Here is an 18,461-nt window from a genome sequence, read left to right on the forward strand (position 1 = left end):
ATGTGTGTGTGCGTGTGTGCCATACACACTATACGAACGATTTCTGCGAGGGATAAGATGAAGAAGAAGACACGTACTGGAAACATGAGGTGGAAGAACAACTCTGGCGCGCTTACTTTCTGCGCACGCGAGGTGGAGGTCAACCAGAAGAGATCTTTTTAGCCCGCAATAATATTGATATCTTGTGGAACCACACCTCCATCACCTTTTTACAATACCCGTATGCATCTTGCGCGACGCTGAGCGACCGAAGCCACCTACCAAGATTCTCATTGTTCTTATATCGTGGACTGTCACAAAGAGCGATTCTGATATGGCAATATTCATACTCAACACCCATACGAATGCTAGAACATACAAGATTGGCTGAAGGGCTACTCTTTCCTAGAAAACCGCTCGAAACAATAGTACAAATGACAAGAGACTGACAGCCCGCCCACCTTCCTACAAGACAACAGAACATCGCAATCGGATAAAAATGTCCATGACATCGGAATCACGAAATCACGAAATCACGCCACCACTTCCATTCGTCCGCTTTCCAACTGTGCCTTTTCTTCTTCTTTCTCCACTCTCCGTCTCTCCCAGTCGATCTCTTCCAGTCGCTTTCTCCTCCATTCCAGATTCACGGCAACCAGCCAGCTTCTGATCAATGCGGCATGTCTTCTTCTCATACTGGCGATTCCAGGTGTACCGTTGCCGGTGGACGGTCTACTGCTGTCCTTGATTGACTCGACGTCATCCTCCGATCTCTCAACTGCCTCACCACCACCGAGCTCCAATCGTTTGACACCGCGCACAATGTCATCCTCGGTGTGCCTCTTGACAGGCAAGTTTCGCAAAGAAGGAAGATTGATCGAACTGGGCGCAGGAGATCCTCGAGGCGTCGAGGAGCTGGAGATAGAGCTTGCCGATCGGTAGTGACCGATCTCGTTTAACGGCGGTAACGAAGTATTTCGCGCCATGTCGTTTGTTGCAGGGCTCTGGTCAATTGCAGGCAGTTTGAGATCAGGATCAGCTTCATCGCTGGTGAGCAATGACCTGACTGGGATCTTGGGCGTCTTCTCGTCATCCAAGATGGTCTTTTCTTCCTCCCCATACATTGCCTCTGGTTCTTCCACCTCCTCTAAGTCATCCAATTCATCCTCGTCATCTTCCATACCTGTTCTTTCTGCGCTCTCCCGGGCACGACTGGAGACGCTTGCACCAAGAGGAGCGACATGTCGGTAAGTCTTCTTGTAGAAATCCTTCGGAGCGAGTGTGGCGACAGGGAAAGGATGAGCTTGCTTAGAGCGAGCAAGCGAATCGAACGAGCCAAAGTTGTAATCGGTACCACCAGCGGCAGAACTGTGCAGATAGTTTGACTGAGAATTGTTGTGACCGAAGTCGGGCATATCCACGAACTGCGTGTTACCGAATCCATACATGTTGGACAGGGATTGGGATTTGGACACACCGCCATTAGCACTGACCGCCGTGTGCAGATTCCCAGTCGACCCCCTGGGAAGGGCAGCGATAGGTCGTTTAGAAGAATCCGCCATGGTTGGCACGTCAGGCGCACTGCCAGTACGGGGTCGCATTCCGTTCAAGGTCGGGTAGAGTCCACCGAACGAGATAGACGGGGATTCGTTTGGAAGAGAGTTCGCCAGATCGTTTGCCGATCCATCGTGCGAGTGGGCGTGAGATCCCATTCCTGGAACGGGAATGCCAGGCATTCCGGCAAGTCCGAGCGACGCGAGTTCATCAGGATTGAAGAGGTCTTCCATGCCGCTGCTCTGTTCTGACAGTGGTGAGTCGATCGCTGATCCTGATCCAGAGCCTGAAAGGCTGTGCATCATGGGCTGGACATGTCCATTTTGCGATTGGCCATGATGTCCCCCGGCGGTGTCTCGACCAAGAGAGATCATAAACTCGTTGAACATGGCAAGATCGGCTTCTGTTCTGATTTCAGGAATGGACATCGGTGCCGATAAGTTGATGTGTGGCGCTGCAGCCAGACCGGCTTGTTGCAGAGGAGAAACGTTCGAGTAGCCACTGAAGTTGCCATTGAAGGAAGGATTGCCATAGTTGTTCAGCGGAGTCAGCGAGGGGATTGAGGGGAATCCAGCAGGCAACGAAGGGGGAACGAGAGAGTTGAGTCGGTGCATCATATCTGTGGCGTTGGAGGTCAGCTGCCATCTGTCGTCTTGACTCCGAACAGGGCTTACTCACCGGAATCATAGATAGGCTCGACTTTTCTCTTTTTCATGTCCGCCAACAGCGCCTCGAAACCATCGCCACCATCTTGACTCCTCTTCAGACCAGCCTTGGAGAACGGCTCACCTGCCGCCAATTGCGCCGCATAAGCTTGACTTTGTTGTTGGTTGTACGCTAGCTGCTGAAGAACCATCATCTCCCGTTGTTGGTAAGCCGCAAGCTCTTCATGTTGCTTTTTGTGCAGTGCGGCAAGTGTAGAAGGAGATGGCGAGACGGACTTTTCGGTCGCTTGGAGTGAGCCAAGGAGATGGTCGTATGGTGACGAGGGGTGAAGGTTTGACCGAGAAGATGAACTGTCAGGTGAAAGGGAGTTGGATAGCGGGGAGCGTTGTCGGTCATTCTGGTGCAACTCAATTCGTGGGTGAGAGATCGACACTCGCGAATTGAAAGCTGGGTCGGTAGAGGTCGGGGCCTTGCTGAGTTTGTGTATCTGATGATGCTCCTGAGTGTGGATCCGTTCGTGCTTCTTGAGATCTTGTGGTCGTTTGAAGGTTTTCGAACAGACCGAACATGGGTGAGGTTTCAAGGGCGTGTGAACTATCGTTTCCTATTGGTCAGCTACCTGATCTATTTTGGGGTTGAGCGAATCTGGCAGACAGACTCACCTCGCAGATGACTCGTGATATGGTCTCTTTTGACGCACTTGACTCCACATCCCTCCCAACCGCAGGTCAGGCAGAGGTTGTTCGTGCTCTTTCTCCCCACATGAGCATTGCAAAGATGGTCATAGAGCTCGTCCGGACTCCCAGCGACGTGGTCGCATGAGTTCCACTTGCACTGCAATTGCTCGTCCGCATCGTTCACGCCTCCGTCGTTCGGTTGTGAGGAGAGGGTGTGGTGCGGTTGGAGTTCTGGTGTGATTGGTTCGGGATCGGCGGAAGAAGACGAGGCGGATTCGGAAGAACGGGGAAGGGGAGTGAGGTAGTCTGAAGATGGCAAAGATGGATAAGCCATATTGATGGTGGTACTACTGGGAGACTGTCAGCAAGCTGCAATTGCATGCACAGAGAAGTAGACAAGTGCGATGCGTACCGGATGCGTACCGGAGGATGATCGTGTCTTGAGTTGAGAAGAGAACGAGAGCGGGAGTAGTCGGATGAGTGTCTTCGCTCTTTTCTCAGTTCTCTGAAGATGAGATGCGCAGTCCGCTCCGAGGGTCTCCGTTCACTCCTGCAGGTTGACTCTCCTTTCTTCGATGTGAGCTGGACTGTCGGTATAAGGCAGAGAGTATGCTTGACAACGTATCGACCTGTCAAAAAGAGAGAGAGAGAGAGAGAGAGAGAGAGTGCAGTGTAACAAGATGAAAAGAATGATGAGTAACCCAAACGGCAAAAGTCTGTGTCTGTCTGTCCTGTGGGATCCGCGCCAAGAGCCAAGAGGGAAAGGGGGTAAAGGATAAAAAAGCCAAGGGCAGCCAAGAGCGGAAGTTTTCTCTTGGCTCTTGGCTCTGGTCTTGGCGTGTGGCACCGTTCTTTTCAGAATATGACTCAACCTCTTGAAACGCGATGATGCTGTAGAACACAATCTGAAGACACAATCAACACGCTCTACGAGTAGTAGTAGTAGTAGTAGTAGTAGTAGTAGTAGTAGTAGTAGTAGTAGTAGTAGTAGTAGTAGTAGTAGTAGTAGTAATTAGCTGTGTCTGCTAATTTCTGATGAGCTATGCAGTCAGATAGATATATTATGGTAAATGGAGAATATGATACCATGTGGCGATCCGATCTCCCTCAACGCACGGTCCTCCTCGATGGGGGAAACGTGCGCATCACACAATCTCGGCCACAGCGACAACATGTACTTCTCCTAATCAGTCTAGACTCACGTACATATGGCTGTCAATGGTCCGTTTGCACAACACGATCCGGAAAAACAGTAAATGCAAACCGCCTCTTTCAGCCAATCAGACCCAAGCGGAATCAGCTAACAGTGCAGGTCGGATGGACAATTCACAACGATACGCAAACACTGCTTTGTCTCATGATCGAAGAGCAGCTACATCCGATGTGAGACAGACTACCATACAACCCATCATCCCCAAAGCTCAGTGGTACAAGCTGTGCAAGCATGAACCGCATGATCACCTCTCCTGCCTCGATGCTCGAGAAAGCCGAGATCGGCACACTCGACTCTTCCGCTTTCTTTCAAACCAATCTTCACAACCTACCCCACCCTTCTCCCTCCCACCTTATATCTCTGCCTTCCTCAACAGTTTCTTCTTGGTCCTGAAGAGACTGAACCTTGCGCTTGTGGCTATATTTTTGAGATTCCGCTTGACCGCGTCTTTAGGTCCAGGTCTATCGAGAATGCTGTCAGCTCGTTCCACTGACGCGAATGTCTGAAACACTACAACACTCACCTCCACTCATCATTTTTGCCCATCGGATCACCGTGCTTCCATTCGGTCGGTCTATACATCTCCCTGTCGTCATCCGTAATTCTCAAAGACTTATCCCCGTTTGCCCATCTGGTGGGGAGATAGCCACCATCCTCGTCGATCAATGTCGAAGGTGGTTTGCTTCCAGAGCCGCCACCACCACCAGCGCCACCATTGTACGATCTTGTCGAGCTTGGTCTTCGATCGCCGAGCGGTCCATTGACAGATCCTCCACCACCCTGAGCATTGAGAGCATGACTGAAAGGCCCTCTTATAACATGATCGTGATGTGTTTGTACTCTTGTCAATTTGCCCTCAGGCGGGAAGATGATTCTCGGATCGTCATCTTCGACAATTTCAATTTCTGGCAAGATCCTTCCTCGAGAAGTAGTGCCGGCGGCAGCAAGTGAAGTGTCGACCGCAAGACTTGTGGCGCGGCTTGACAAAGCGCTTCGACCACCCGCGCGACGCTCTCGTTCTTCTCGACGCTTGATTTGGGCGGGAGTCTCAGGGAACAGTTCCTCTCGCGGCCGTTCGGTGGGCTTGGGTAATCGCTCTCGTTCACGTTCCCTCGTCACATCCGAGCTTCCGCGGGACGTTGTGCTGAATCGTGCTGACTCTGGCGCAGTAGCCGGAGGGAAGAGATGGTTGCTAAGCGAAGGCGTCGACGGGAGTGCCGGCGTGACCGGTGCATCAAAGCCGGTGATTTTCTTGCTTCCATCTTTCGTGATTTCCACTTTACTCTTAGTTTCCGGTTTCGGCTTTGCGGTGGTCTCCGTAGACTTCTCAGGAGGGGTGCCCTCTCGATGGTGCGCGAAGTCATGACTTGTCGGGGTGGTTCTGGCAGTGTAGATGGATGCGGAGGACGTTTCGTTCGCAAAGGTCGGAGACAGGGGCGAAGGGATATAATGACCCTGCTGCGACTTTGTCCGGTTGGCAGTCGGTGCGAGACTCACACTATATGCGGAAAGTGGACCGTCTTCACCGGATCGGATTGACGGTGTACCTCGTCCACTCCTTTCTGACATCATGCTTCTCCGTCTCGCTGCTGCATAGCCAGACACATCGTCCAATCTCTTCCTTTCCATCTCCAATCTTCTCCTGATCTCTTCTTCGTCTTTGCTCTCTCTTCCAGTCTCGGTGCTTCTTCTCGATGCCGGTCCGTCATCCGCTTCGCTACCCGTCTCGGAAGAAGATGCGGAATCGCTTCCTTTTCGCCTGTCTGCACCGAATGCACTCCTTCTTCTCGATTTGGCTCTTGACATCTCTGCCACGCCTTGAAAGGGGTCGAACTCCGTATCATGGACCTTCCCGTTGGAATCGATGTAAATTCCACCAAGTGCACCCGCTCGTCTGCTATTTCCGCCGTTGGCTGCGCCATTGAAACTGGATATTGAAGCGGATGGACGTAAGCCCAATCCGTTGGTCGTTTTTCCCTTCCGGTCCAGGACACCGTTCAGTCCTCCTGCCGTCCGACTGGAAGGATGCCGGCTGGGTCCTGCAATGCTTGAGCTATCTCCGTCGCCGTCGAGACCACCTGAGAATGACTTGTAGCCCGGCTGTAGTATATGGTCGAGTTCTGCACGTTGTCCTGCAAGAGCCTGATCTTTCTTGTGTCTGGACGAGAGATGGAATGCCGGAGGAAGAGGGGCAAAATGAGAGGTTGGATGTGGGTCATAACCGAGCGGCCGCCGAATGTGTGTTTCAGCCAGAGCTGCGTAAACGCGTCAGTGCCCTGTGTGAAGAGACATTCCGCATACACATAATGGAAGAACCTAGAGCTGGATGTGATACTCACGAGGTCTGTACGTCTTGAAGCCTCCCTCGCTCTTTTTTGAGCTCTTCTTGCTGTCAGCAGTATATGGTCCTGTGCCGACAGCTCCTAGTCCATCTGCATCGTGTTCGACATTCGCATATGACCTGGAGGGTTTGGCGAGTATAGCCATGATCGCGTTACACTCGACGCCGAATCGTCCACTGACAGCGGGACGTCGAGGAAATCGCTGTGTCGTGCTTTTATAGCGACGATGAAGCTATTGAACGCTGGTGACGAGAATGCTAACACCCTTGTCGGCCAGGTGTGATCGCAATGTCCGCTCGAGAGGAAGACGGAGCGGGATTTGTATATGTTTTTGCGAAAGTTACTGCTGTGGTGACATGTATGGAGAATGCAGTGATGCGGTATCACCTTTGCAGGATTGCAGTGAATATGTTTCGAGTACTTGTATCTTTAGGCTACGTCATGAACACGGCATCAGCGGGAGGCATGCCGATGTACAGCTTGCTAAGGGGGCTTTGGGATCAATCACTCACAAGGGTGCGGGCAATGCATGGGATATTTGTGTCAATCACTGACGGACGATGATGATGGACGGGTGGATATACAACTGAATCAGAGAGGTGATGAGTACACGTCGAGGGGATAACGATGGATTGATCTGATGGATGAAGGAAGCGGAATCACGGTTTGTCATGTTGTCTAGGAAAGCGGAGAGGGGATAGTCGTATGCAGGGCTCAGAAGCGCCAGAGGTGGGCATGAACCAAACGTCACTGTAGCACACATAACCATGACAGCTCTCGGAGTTCGGTCACGTATCCGGATCGGGTTATGCTGTAAGTTAGTAGTGATGAACGGTATTACGTCAGCAGGGGGATCTCAGACGCCGCAGTTATCCCTCGGCGATTGACCTGGGAATGCGGGATTATCCTGAATGTGGCGGTCTTTCTCATGGATCAAATAAGCCCCGGGTAATCAGGGGCTGGTATCAATCAATAAGGTAATGAGGTAGGCGCCACCGAGTAACGCATTCGAGATGATGTGTCGATGGTACAAGGTACCAGAAAAAACGTACTCAGCCTAGGCAGAGTCGGTCATTCCAGCTCCAGCTCCAGCTCCAGTTCCAGCTCGGAGATACGGTAGAGCAGGCAGCTCATCGATGCAGGCAGCGCACATCACACTCCAATAGCACTGCTATCATCTTTGCGGTCTCAAATCCATCCATCTATACACTACAAGACGGCTTCCCGTCGACAGCTACACCAGGTTCAGGTGCAGAGGACAGAAAACGCCAAGTGACTGCGAAACAATAAAACGAAACGTCAACCAGATCGCACTTGCATATGATGAACCGATAAATAAACAATACCAGTAAACAGAAATATCACAAGATCTACCATCATATTCTTCATACATACACTTGTACAGCATTGCCACCCATCCTTGCCTTGCTTCTCTACCCGACCGACCGAAAGATCGCCATCACATACTCTATACCACATACACGCGGTTGACCGATACATTCGGAACTCGGGTTGCGCTCGCGATCAAGTGCGACACACGACACGTTAGGGAGAAGGAAGAGAACGGAGCAGGGAGGGAGTCCATCTATATCAACCATCTTCGACCGACTCAGCGTCATATAGACCGGACAGCGTAGCCGATTAAGACTGGGGAAGCAGCTGGCTTAGACTTTTCGCTGATACGCAGTAGACGCGATCATGGCGGGTGAGTCGCACGGACCTCATGTGGTTGCGTCGGTAGACATGTATCACAAAATAGTGCAACTGACCCTGTTCGACATCTCCCTCCCTCCTTAACCACCTACTCGACTATCACCGTCTTCCGCCCATTCCCCACACCGTCTGATCATATAATTGTTAATGACGAAAACAGCGATATATACCGTGTAAGTGGATCATCCAGCGACGAAAGGAGGGCGGCCTGAACCAGTTTCAGCGATACGCGACCGCTGATGCACCATCACTTGTAGCTTTACCTCTCCGGAGCATGCTCCCATGCCAAATCATCTTCCTACGTTGATCGTCACACCCCATGGTGAGTTGTACCAGACGACTAGAGAGAGGGGTGAGGGGTCTCGAGCTGATGAGATCGGTCTTCCAAGGTCAATCGAAGAAGATCCTTTATACGTATCTGTGAGTTTGCTCTGTTCGTCGTCAGCGTAGTGCACATGCTGACGACATACTCAGTCATACCGAAGAGGTAAATTGTGTTCACAAAGAGAGCTCAACGGGACACCATGCTGACGTCTTACGCAGAACCGCGTCAACTACCTTCTCACCCCTTCAGAACGAGGTGATCTCTGCGTGGCCAAGCTCTTCCCTCCTCCTCGTCCTGGTCATCCTGGTCATTCATCATCGACATCGCTGCCAAGCACTTCAGCACACAAACAGCCTCTCAACGTGGTCCGATGCGAGGCGTCTCGAGATCTGAGGTGGACCATCGAGAATACCGGAGTCATGAGTCCCATCTACAAGATCATCAACCAGGATGATACGCCGTTGTATCAGATCAGTAAACCGAATCCGAACGCGGGATTCTGGACCATGTTTTACTTTAAATATGCTGGTCATCAGATCCCCCCGAAGAGAATCGAGGTGAGTGTGTACTCTAATGATCTCTTCACCAGTTGGTATATTTGAGCAGATGGACGGAGCACCATGGTAGCGAGCAGGTCGAAATGCCATTCGTATGTAGTTGCTGATATTCCCCACTCTGCAGTTCGGCACGGTCGCCAAGAACCCACCAGAGAAGGGAGGCGGAACACGAATCACTATCACTGGCAAATCCGAGGACGAGAAGCAGGTCTGGCAGACGTTGGGAGTTGGAAACGAAGATTGTGTGGAATGGGTTGTGTGTTGCGCTTGCCTAAACCTCTTAGAGTGAGTCAGATCCCGTCTTTGACCACCGACATCTTCCTGAAAGCGTGGATCTCGTGGCGGTATCATTGCTGGTCCTGCCCTGCGACGTACACCTACTGATGCACTTCTGTCCATCAGTGACCAAATCCTGCAAGCAGCCGAGAAGAAAGCTGGTATCCTTGGCCCCGCCTCTACTGCAACGGCTCCCATACCCCCCGCCTCGACCTCTCTTCGACCTGTCCCAGCACCATTGCAACGAGTCGGTCCAGCCTATTCCGGACCACGATCAGCATCTTCTCCAATCGGACCTGGCATCGCTTCTTCTTCCGCTCCTCCTTCGACAGTCTACCAAATGCAGAACCCTGCTTCGAACCTCTCTCAAACGTATCGACAAAATCCGCCACCTCAAATGGCGTTGAGAAATGGAGGACCGCCACCACCACAAACTCAAGGTGGTTATAGACCTCCGCCTCCACCGCAGGGACAACCTATGAGATCACCCGTAGGTGGACCTCAGGGAGGGTATGATCCAAGAAGAGCTCCACCTCCCCAGCAGGGCAGGCCGGTGGGTCAAGCGCCCACACCTCAGCCTGCAGCAGGGAGAAGAAGATTTTGAGCTGGTCCAAGGTGGCGAAGAATGAACTATCCCGTCCTAGAAGGACCTTGTAGGGGAGTGGGAAGAGCGGGCGATTGAGCTGTCGACGAAGGGCGGCATCTTTGATCAGCAATACATAAATGTGTCTTGTGACCAGTCACAGCGATTACGAGTGATACTTCGTCTTGGGTGAATCCATGGGATGATCACAGGTGCAGGATTTTCAAGTAGAAGAAGATCGATTGGGGTTTATCATATATACCCAGATTGCGAGATGATACCTTTTTATGGGAATATCCTATTCTTGACTTTGACATATTTCTATTTTTAAGACATAACATGCAGGGTGTGTCATTTTGCTGAGCGATCCAGAGTATCTCTTGGTCAGCTGCGGTGACTCAGCGTCCAACGCTGCGACATTGATCCAAAGTCGCGGGGATTAAGGAACCTGATCTTCTAATCCTGTCTTGCTTCGGCAATCATGCCACCACCCTTTCCAGCTACGTCTCGAACAGGTACGATACCATTCTATGAACTATGAATTGTTCAAGACGACCGCGCCAAAATCGTCGCCCACACCCCACTCTTCCATCAACCGTCGCACCTCTCCCATCTCACCTCTATGATTATATTGACCGTATTTGGGTATCAGATGTGTGATCTCCTTCATCGTTGAGAATGCACGATTTGTCGTGCGCTCGGCGGATGACGAAGGGGGCGAAGGGGGTGGCGGAGGGATTGGTTTCCGGAGTCGTTCCGTCACCTGTTATATATCAACGTATTCATCAGTCAATATACGAAGACGATACGAGTTCGACGTCGACGTCGACAAGATCATGAGAGCGGCGTCTTCTACACACGATACAGTCCAGTCCCAGTCACACCACTCACCTTCTTCTGGAAGGGGGGGATGTCAGACCATGATTCACTCTTGATTCGAGCCATATACCGATCTATTGTCGGACCGTATCCTTCTACGCATAACAGTCCCGGCTTGCCTTTGGTGAGAACCGAAATCCAATTATCAGCGTCCTATCTCGATCGCGAGCGGTGTGATTTTCGGAGGCATCTGCCCCATTCCCGATCTTCCCGCTCAGCCTACACCTCGCTCTCATGCCTTTGTCCTTTCCTTGCCGTGCTCCGCAGAAACTCACTCCCCCAAGATACACCCTTCGTCGCGTAGAAACGACACTCACCAGCAAGAACGAACCCGGTCAATCCCACTTCCTCCGCGAAGCTCACCAGATCATCCCTCTTCTCCTTTGACGAGAGCGAAGGGAACCAATACCATACTCTTTCCTCTGGCAGCGATACCTCCTGATTGCCTCCTTCATCATCTGTCCCATCCGTAGGTGACTTGTGACTGGAAGAGGAGGGTAAGAGGGCCTGAAGTGCTTGTCGCACATGCTCGATTGTCATCAAGATATATTCACTTCCTTCCATATCGTCTTTTCGTGAGGGTAGAGAGTTGATGAGATCCGAATAATGCGAGTTCGATACCCACGGAGGTTGTTTAGGTCGAATCGATATCGTATCACTCTCACTCTCCCTTTGCGCCCCCTTGAAGACTCCAGCATCTTTGTGTGAGAGAGACAAGACAAGGTGGAGATGCATGTTCTCTTCTTCTGTATTTGTATTTGTGGATTCGTCTACTGGGAGATGTAGGTCTGCTTCCAAGGCAGATGGAGGTGATGACGTGGGAACATCGAGGTACGAGGCCGTGGAAGAGGAGAGGAGGAGCTCGGAAGTGAGTGGATACATCGATATCAGGAGTTGAAGGGTTGAGAGCTGAGCGTGGATGATATCGTCCTCGGACATTTTTGAGATGAGGTGGGCGGAAGGGCAAAGCGGTGGTAGTGCGAGGGAAGTAATCTGGTAGGGGAGTCACCGGACCGGAGAAGTGAGACGATGCTTCATCAATCGGCGGCGGATCACGACCCGCACATCCCTTTGCTGAAATGCAACGAGCGCAGAAAGAAGAGGTGTGCCGTTCGATAGAGATAACTGCCTGTAAGCTGAATTGCTCAATTCATTCACTCGTCAACATCGACGAAAGCGAAATCTTGATGAGTCTGGGGCTCCATCCACAACAACCCATTCCAGCTGCAACAACAAATAACAGACATTGATTATGTACGCCGTTTGTCCTCCTCCTTCTGCGTTTGACACCGCACGCATGGTGCCAGTATGCGAGTCTTCTGGCCAACAGCAGGTTTGACAAAAGATGAAGGTGTGGTCGCAGGCTGGAGGATAGAAGATACCCTTTGTGTCGTGGGGATAGTGGAGGAATGGGTGAGTCGTTGACTCCTCTTTGTCCACAGAGGTTGTGTCGAGTATCAAAGCTGACATACAAAACGCGTAGATGGCAAATAAACTCGTCCAGGACGCCAAACCCATCGAGGAGCATGGAACGACCCCTCTGACGACACTTGGCCGAGCACGGGCACCAAGACATACCGAAATATCAGCCGAATCTGATCCGAATGAGATCACATTCTGGCTGGGCACGAAGGGCGTACCTTTCGCTTGCTCGTGAGTTGCCATTTCGAAACCCTCTCTCTCACCCTCTAGCTGATTCTCGTTATCTCCACCTTTCGATCAACTCGACAGCGTCGACATCGAGTTGATGCTGTACATACCGCCGGATCCAGGGCGATTGAGATTCCTCACACTCGGCGCGACCGATAAAGCACGGATGGCGAGGAGCGATTTGGCTCAGCAAGATGTGTACTCAATCGGAGCTGGTAGGAGGGGAGGAGATAAGACTCTCGAAAGGATCATAAACCTTGTGAGCCATTCCGCCGCCACGCGATGAAGTTGAGCTGCGGCTGAAAAGGTATTCTGGAAAGATCAACAGGTCCAAACTGGCTCAGAGCAAGCTGGATCAGTTGCATCACTCTCCAGAGAGCAAATGGGTCAGGCCGCGCGGATCGACAGCCATGCCGAGGATATCACCATTATCTCTAGTTGCCATGGCGTTGCTCCCGGTCCGACTCTGGTCACAGGCATTCATCAATGCAGCATCTCGGCCCGTTCTTCGCTTACCGCCCCTTCGAGGACTTAGTTGTACGGGTGAGCTTGCCGGATGGCACTGAACCGAATCACAGGGTCGAGCTCACGCTCCTTTGGTCATAGTCGAGCAGATCTGTCTTCGTCTTCAACAAGCGCTAGATGGACCTGAACAGTTTAGGGGAACTCGAATGAACATTGCGATCGAGAAGAGGTCTGAGCGCTATATGCAGTGAGTAACGACCTGATTAGACAATCTCATATCAGTCGTCCTCTTCGATCGTGGCTCATGGGCTAACGTGCTGGTCAAACCAGGTTTTGGAACACTGTCTGGCTTGTCGCCGTGAGTAGTCGCGCTTATATGAGAAATGTACGGTGCTCACCGAACACAGAACGACCTGATCTTAGGTTACTGGACCAGGATCGTTATCCTTCAAGCGGTCCCGCTCTTGGTCCCCATCGCTGGCCTGTATTCCGTGAGTGCTTGATTGTTGCGTCTACAGTTCTCGCATCATCATTGGAGAACATACTGAATTTTGAACGGCGCAGACTTATCTCGTGGAGACACCAATACTTGCTCTAAGATGGCTGAATGATTGGCCTGTGGGGTTGAAACTGAATACACCTCTAAGCCAATTCTTCTGCTCATCGCTGGGAGGGTTCATTCAGAGTTGGGGAGGTGAGTTAGCTCACACCATACGGCTGATTTTACTATTACTCATGGATTGGCCGATCCTTGACTTTCAGACATTATCACTTCTGTGTTACATGATATCGCTCCGAGACTGTTGATCATTCTAGCAGCTTCATCTCTCGGCGGTCTTGCCCTGTCCCTCTCCGTGTTACGTGATCTTCTGTCGCTTGTCACTCTGCATCTGTACGCTTGTTACCGGGTCATGAGCTTGGTCTATCAATGGCAGGCCTCAAGTCTTGGTGGATTGTGGAATCTTTTCCGAGGTAAGCTTATTTGCTTTCCAGCTCAAGTCGGCTATCCTCCTAGCCGTAATCTGACTTGGTCACAGGAAAACGATGGAACGTGCTTCGACAACGTACCGACTCGTACGAGTATGATGTGGATCAGCTTTTCCTGGGAACGCTACTCTTCACAGTCTCTGCATTCCTCTTTCCTACTGTCCTTACCTATGCGGCACTTTTCGGTCTTGTGAGTCAACGATCTCGACGTCTTTCGCGTTGTGTTGCAGGCGGATTGATGCTGATTTGATTGCGCACTAGATTCGATCGTTCTCTGTCGCCATGCAGATGCTGTTTGGACACATCATCAATGCCTTGAACGCATTTCCGCTTTTCGAGATCATGCTGCGACTGAAAGAACCGTCCAGGCTGCCAGGTAGGTCGGATGTCATAAATCATGTGTGTCAGCAGTTCATTTGATTTGATGAAATCTCGTCTCTCGTCTCAGCTGGAGTGCAAATGAGACTCGTCCACCTGGAAGCGGGGGTGGATCGACTACTGCCAGATGACGCGGCATTGATAACGCGCGCGTTGGAAGTCAAGGTGAATTCTGCTCCCCTTGAGACACCTGCAATGAGTGAGGGAGCTCTACTGACGGTTGAAATCCCCAGTCTTGCCCCAAGAGTCTGATGGATATCTTATGGCGATAGTCGAGGAGTATCTCTGAATCCTCTCTATGGCAATAAAGTGGACATCGTTACCTGATGGATGATCTGATAATGAGAGACGCGTCAAGTGAGAGCGAACGGTGCACTACTCGACAAAGTATCAACACTGCTCGCATTAGATGATCCATTGCTGTCGTCTCAAGATGATCCTGTATGATCTCACATTTTGTATCCACCATGATATTCCGAAACACGACGACACCATCACCCCGGCTGCCGCCTGCTGCGTTGTGAAAAGTCATGTGCCACATTGCCAGGTGACGTAAGAGCAGCCAAGATGTCGAAGAGCAGAATCAGGCACGATCTGTCCCCTGTCTCGTGGCAAACTGTTCCCGCACATCACTCGGACTACTGATCCCAATTTCTGTGACCTCGCTCTCGTAATTTACGCAGCGTTTTGAGGGGGGGGGGAAACGACGTCGTCGACGGATGGAATATAAAACGAAGCGACATGAAGTGTGCTGTGCTGTGCAATATACATATCTATCATCGTTACATTTCCCGCTCACGACATGATGTTGTAGCGGACTCCTCTGCGATAAGACACGGATCCTTTCAGAAAACTCTCCTCTCTCTCTCTCGCCTTCCTCTCAAAAGGATTGCTCTCTGTTCCATCTTCGACCTCGAACGAACATTTGTGAACCTAATACAACCATCAAAAACGCTGATCCATATACATGCCTTGGTCTCCTCTCAACACTCGATAACATCTCATCACACCGTCTTCCCCTCCGCGACATGTCGTTCTTCATCCCCCTGCTCGTTCTTTCCACAACCACTCTCGCTCAGCTCACCCCTTCGCCCACATATTCACCACCGTCCGCAACAGCCGGCCTCGCATCTTCCACTTCCTCCCCAAACACACAATGGTCCGCCGTCTTGGGCAACTCGCTCTACTTTTACGACGCACAACGGTCGGGAAGACTGGATCAAGGCACTTATGGAAACAGAGTGTCGTGGAGGAATGATAGTGCTCTGAACGATGGGAGTGATTGGAATCTGGATCTGACAGGGGGATGGTATGATGCGGGGGATTATATCAAAGCGACTTTCCCAATGGTGTGTTGTGATCCCTCTTTGTGGTGTCGGACACCAGCTGACCTATGGAGGGTAGACCTTCACACTCTCTGCTCTGTCTTGGGGAGCTTTGACACATGGAGGTGGCTACGATCTTGCTCAACAAACAGCATACCTCGATGGAACACTGCGATGGGGTTTCGACTGGCTGATCAAGGTGAGCAAAGCGTGTCATCTACAACTCCAGGTGGAATGGTGTTGATACGCTTTCAGGCTCATCCATCCAATGACGTCCTCTTCGTTCAAGTCGGCTCAGGTGAAGTAGACAACGCTTATTGGTGAGCGGTACATGACCACCGGAGTGTGCTGCAACTGCTGACACACCCAAAGGGGCGGCGATGAAAACATCCCTACACCTCGACCTGGTTATCCTGTCAACTCATCTTCCCCTGGAACGGACGCGTGGGCTTCCGCTGCTACTGCGTTTTCCCTCGGTTCATTATTATACACCCCTTCAATATCTTACAACACCACTTCATCTTCCGCGCCACCCTCCTCAATCGCCGATGCGAACTACGCCGCTACCCTTCTCTCTCATGCTCGAGCTCTCTACGCTACTGCCAACACAACCTCTCCTCGTCAGACGTACTACGAAACACTGGGCGAGTCGGTCGCAGCGTACGCATCATCCAATTGGAACGATGACTTGTGTCTCTCGGCTTTGGCTCTTGCTCTCGCCACGAACGATTCGAGCTACTACGCAGACGCCTACAGTTATTACACGCAATATAGGTTATCAGGTTCTCAGGAAGTCTGGAACTGGGATTCCGCTATCCCAGCGATCTATGTCATGTTTGCAGAATTGGCTACGGCTAGACCTGGATTGGCGGTCGGCGCAGGCTTGAGCACCAACCTTACCGGATGGCAGACAGAGGTCGAGACGTACTTTGATAGGATTGTTAATGGGAATCTCAGGCGTGGTTATCTGACGAGAGGTGAGCAGGATACTCGATCGACTTCGAAGAATAGAACTCTGCGGCTGACGACCACACCTCAGGAGGACTCCTATACTTCGAGGGTGACTCGGACGAAGCATCGCTCAATCCCGCTGTGGCAATTACAATGCTCATGTTCAAGTATGCACCGCTGGCATCGAGCTCAAGCAAGACGGAGTCCTACAACGTGAGCTCAAGCTTGGGCATGGTACCGTATCCAGTTGACACGGGTTTGATCTAGAACTTCGCCCATGGGCAATTGAGCTATCTGATGGGCGACAACCCGATGAATGGTGAGGGCTTTCTTCTGGCCCTATCGCCATCAGCTATATGGATGGTAACGAAGGATTGCTAATATTCCACTGGGTTCAGTGCCATACATTGTCGGTCAACATCCCAACTCACCTCAAAACCCTCACAGTGCTCCTGCATCGGGTGGTGACAACATTCAAGCTATTCGAACCTCCCCTCAGACCGAAGCTCATGTCCTATACGGTGCGGTCGTTGGTGGACCCCTGTCCGACGATCGATTTTGGGATTGGCGAGACGACTGGGTGCAGACCGAAGTAGCATTGGATTACAATGCTATGATCCCGACTCTCGCATCAATGCAATTACTCAACAATACTGCCGATCCGCACTATGTCGATGTCCAAGCTGGCACATATTCAATACCGACAGACCCACCCTGCGACGCAGCATTACCGTGTGGCGGCGGCGGCGGTGGTCTGTCCGCCGGAGCGAAAGCAGGTATCGCTATCGGTGTCATCCTAGGTGTGCTTCTGATCTTGTGTGGCATCGGCTTCTGGAAGAGGGAGTCGTTGGCGGCGTGGTGGAGAAAGGGCTACAGACGACCTAAGGTGTAAGATGGGATCTGATCGAAACGATTGCCAGGATCAGGACTCAAGGAGACATTTATTGTATTTATGGTTCGCAACATAGACAGAAGCGAACAGACTTCTCCGCATGCATGAAACCACCGAACTCGTCATCGTGGAAAAATGCATGCCTCTGTGACAACTAAGTGATGGTGTATGTGGCTTTGCGCAGGACAGGAGTTGGTGAACTCCCCTCACGATCTGCAAGTGCTGAGCTAGATGTTCTCATCTAACTTGAGTTACCCGAGGAGGGATAGACTAGCTAGCTACTCATGTTTCTCCTCAGATCCAACTTTGCTCTTGTACCTACGACGGGGCAGTGGCAGATACAGTATACGTCTGAACAAGACGAGTGCCTCAGGCCTCTCGTTGTCGATCCTTTCTGTACACTCCTTTGGTGAGCGACCCTCCAGGATCGGATACGGTTTGAGATATGGCGGTATGAGTCGATGGGATACCCATGGTCAGTAGCGGCCGTGAGACACTTGGTCCAGAATGCAAACCCCCTACCACCAAGTCGGTCATGCTGTACAGTACAGTACAGTACATCTTCGCCTTCCGATCCACCATTTTGCCCTAACAGATAACTAGGCCAGATCAGCAAGATGAGCAACACGAACATCACCACCGAACCGTGAGTACTTATATATATATATATATATATACATCCCTCAAATTCCCTCCGGCCCCCCCCTCCGGCACTTCTGAACCCAGACAAACAACCCTTCTGTTTAGATGTCTGAGTCATCTATCTCTCTCGTACGGAGACATGAGCAGACGAGACTGATACTTGCCCTTTTGGACGGAATAGAAGTGCACCGCAGTCCGGATACGTCGCCACTTCACCTGTGCACCACAAGGGCATGAGGGCAGAAAGGACTTCACCTCATATGCGGGGATCGGGGGCTTCCAGTGATACTGCTGTTGAAGGGTGAGTAGCGCATGTGGAGATCTTGGATTTTCCACCGTCTCACCCCACCCCACCCCACCCCACCCCACCCCACCCCACCCTCACTGTTCTCTCGCCTTTCGATGAC

General features: G+C 51.5%; 6 protein-coding genes across 6 annotated transcripts; 3 read left to right on the forward strand and 3 right to left on the reverse strand.

Moving 5' to 3' along the window:
- Positions 1 to 512: 512 nt before the first annotated feature.
- On the reverse strand, positions 513 to 3,210 carry IAR55_002495 (uncharacterized protein; the record flags this gene model as incomplete). The annotated part of the gene is made up of 3 exons (XM_066945608.1): positions 513 to 2,152; positions 2,212 to 2,793; positions 2,862 to 3,210. The coding sequence occupies 3 exons, from the start codon at positions 3,208 to 3,210 to the stop codon at positions 513 to 515; spliced, it is 2,571 nt and encodes an 856-aa protein (XP_066804297.1).
- Positions 3,211 to 4,441: 1,231 nt separating this feature from the next.
- Positions 4,442 to 6,576, reverse strand: IAR55_002496 (uncharacterized protein; the record flags this gene model as incomplete). The annotated part of the gene is made up of 3 exons (XM_066945609.1): positions 4,442 to 4,550; positions 4,613 to 6,344; positions 6,429 to 6,576. 3 exons carry the CDS (start codon positions 6,574 to 6,576, stop codon positions 4,442 to 4,444), a joined length of 1,989 nt encoding a protein of 662 aa, XP_066804298.1.
- Positions 6,577 to 8,426: 1,850 nt separating this feature from the next.
- Positions 8,427 to 9,906, forward strand: IAR55_002497 (uncharacterized protein; the record flags this gene model as incomplete). The annotated part of the gene is made up of 6 exons (XM_066945610.1): positions 8,427 to 8,466; positions 8,534 to 8,564; positions 8,619 to 8,631; positions 8,688 to 9,026; positions 9,151 to 9,311; positions 9,429 to 9,906. 6 exons carry the CDS (start codon positions 8,427 to 8,429, stop codon positions 9,904 to 9,906), a joined length of 1,062 nt encoding a protein of 353 aa, XP_066804299.1.
- A 514-nt stretch (positions 9,907 to 10,420) lies between these two features.
- On the reverse strand, positions 10,421 to 11,703 carry IAR55_002498 (uncharacterized protein; the record flags this gene model as incomplete). The annotated part of the gene is made up of 3 exons (XM_066945611.1): positions 10,421 to 10,648; positions 10,777 to 10,883; positions 11,082 to 11,703. 3 exons carry the CDS (start codon positions 11,701 to 11,703, stop codon positions 10,421 to 10,423), a joined length of 957 nt encoding a protein of 318 aa, XP_066804300.1.
- A 369-nt stretch (positions 11,704 to 12,072) lies between these two features.
- Positions 12,073 to 14,516, forward strand: IAR55_002499 (uncharacterized protein; the record flags this gene model as incomplete). The annotated part of the gene is made up of 13 exons (XM_066945612.1): positions 12,073 to 12,177; positions 12,248 to 12,417; positions 12,496 to 12,673; positions 12,735 to 12,957; positions 13,021 to 13,126; positions 13,210 to 13,237; positions 13,287 to 13,370; positions 13,444 to 13,573; positions 13,642 to 13,851; positions 13,917 to 14,056; positions 14,128 to 14,242; positions 14,315 to 14,409; positions 14,478 to 14,516. The coding sequence occupies 13 exons, from the start codon at positions 12,073 to 12,075 to the stop codon at positions 14,514 to 14,516; spliced, it is 1,623 nt and encodes a 540-aa protein (XP_066804301.1).
- Positions 14,517 to 15,272: 756 nt separating this feature from the next.
- IAR55_002500 (uncharacterized protein) lies at positions 15,273 to 17,412 on the forward strand (the record flags this gene model as incomplete). Its single annotated transcript, XM_066945613.1, has 7 exons — positions 15,273 to 15,593; positions 15,649 to 15,768; positions 15,825 to 15,889; positions 15,942 to 16,546; positions 16,609 to 16,733; positions 16,788 to 16,839; positions 16,919 to 17,412. The coding sequence occupies 7 exons, from the start codon at positions 15,273 to 15,275 to the stop codon at positions 17,410 to 17,412; spliced, it is 1,782 nt and encodes a 593-aa protein (XP_066804302.1).
- Positions 17,413 to 18,461: the final 1,049 nt, after the last annotated feature.

Source organism: Kwoniella newhampshirensis, chromosome 4 (assembly GCF_039105145.1).
Source record: "Kwoniella newhampshirensis strain CBS 13917 chromosome 4, whole genome shotgun sequence".
Lineage (NCBI taxonomy): Eukaryota > Fungi > Basidiomycota > Tremellomycetes > Tremellales > Cryptococcaceae > Kwoniella > Kwoniella newhampshirensis.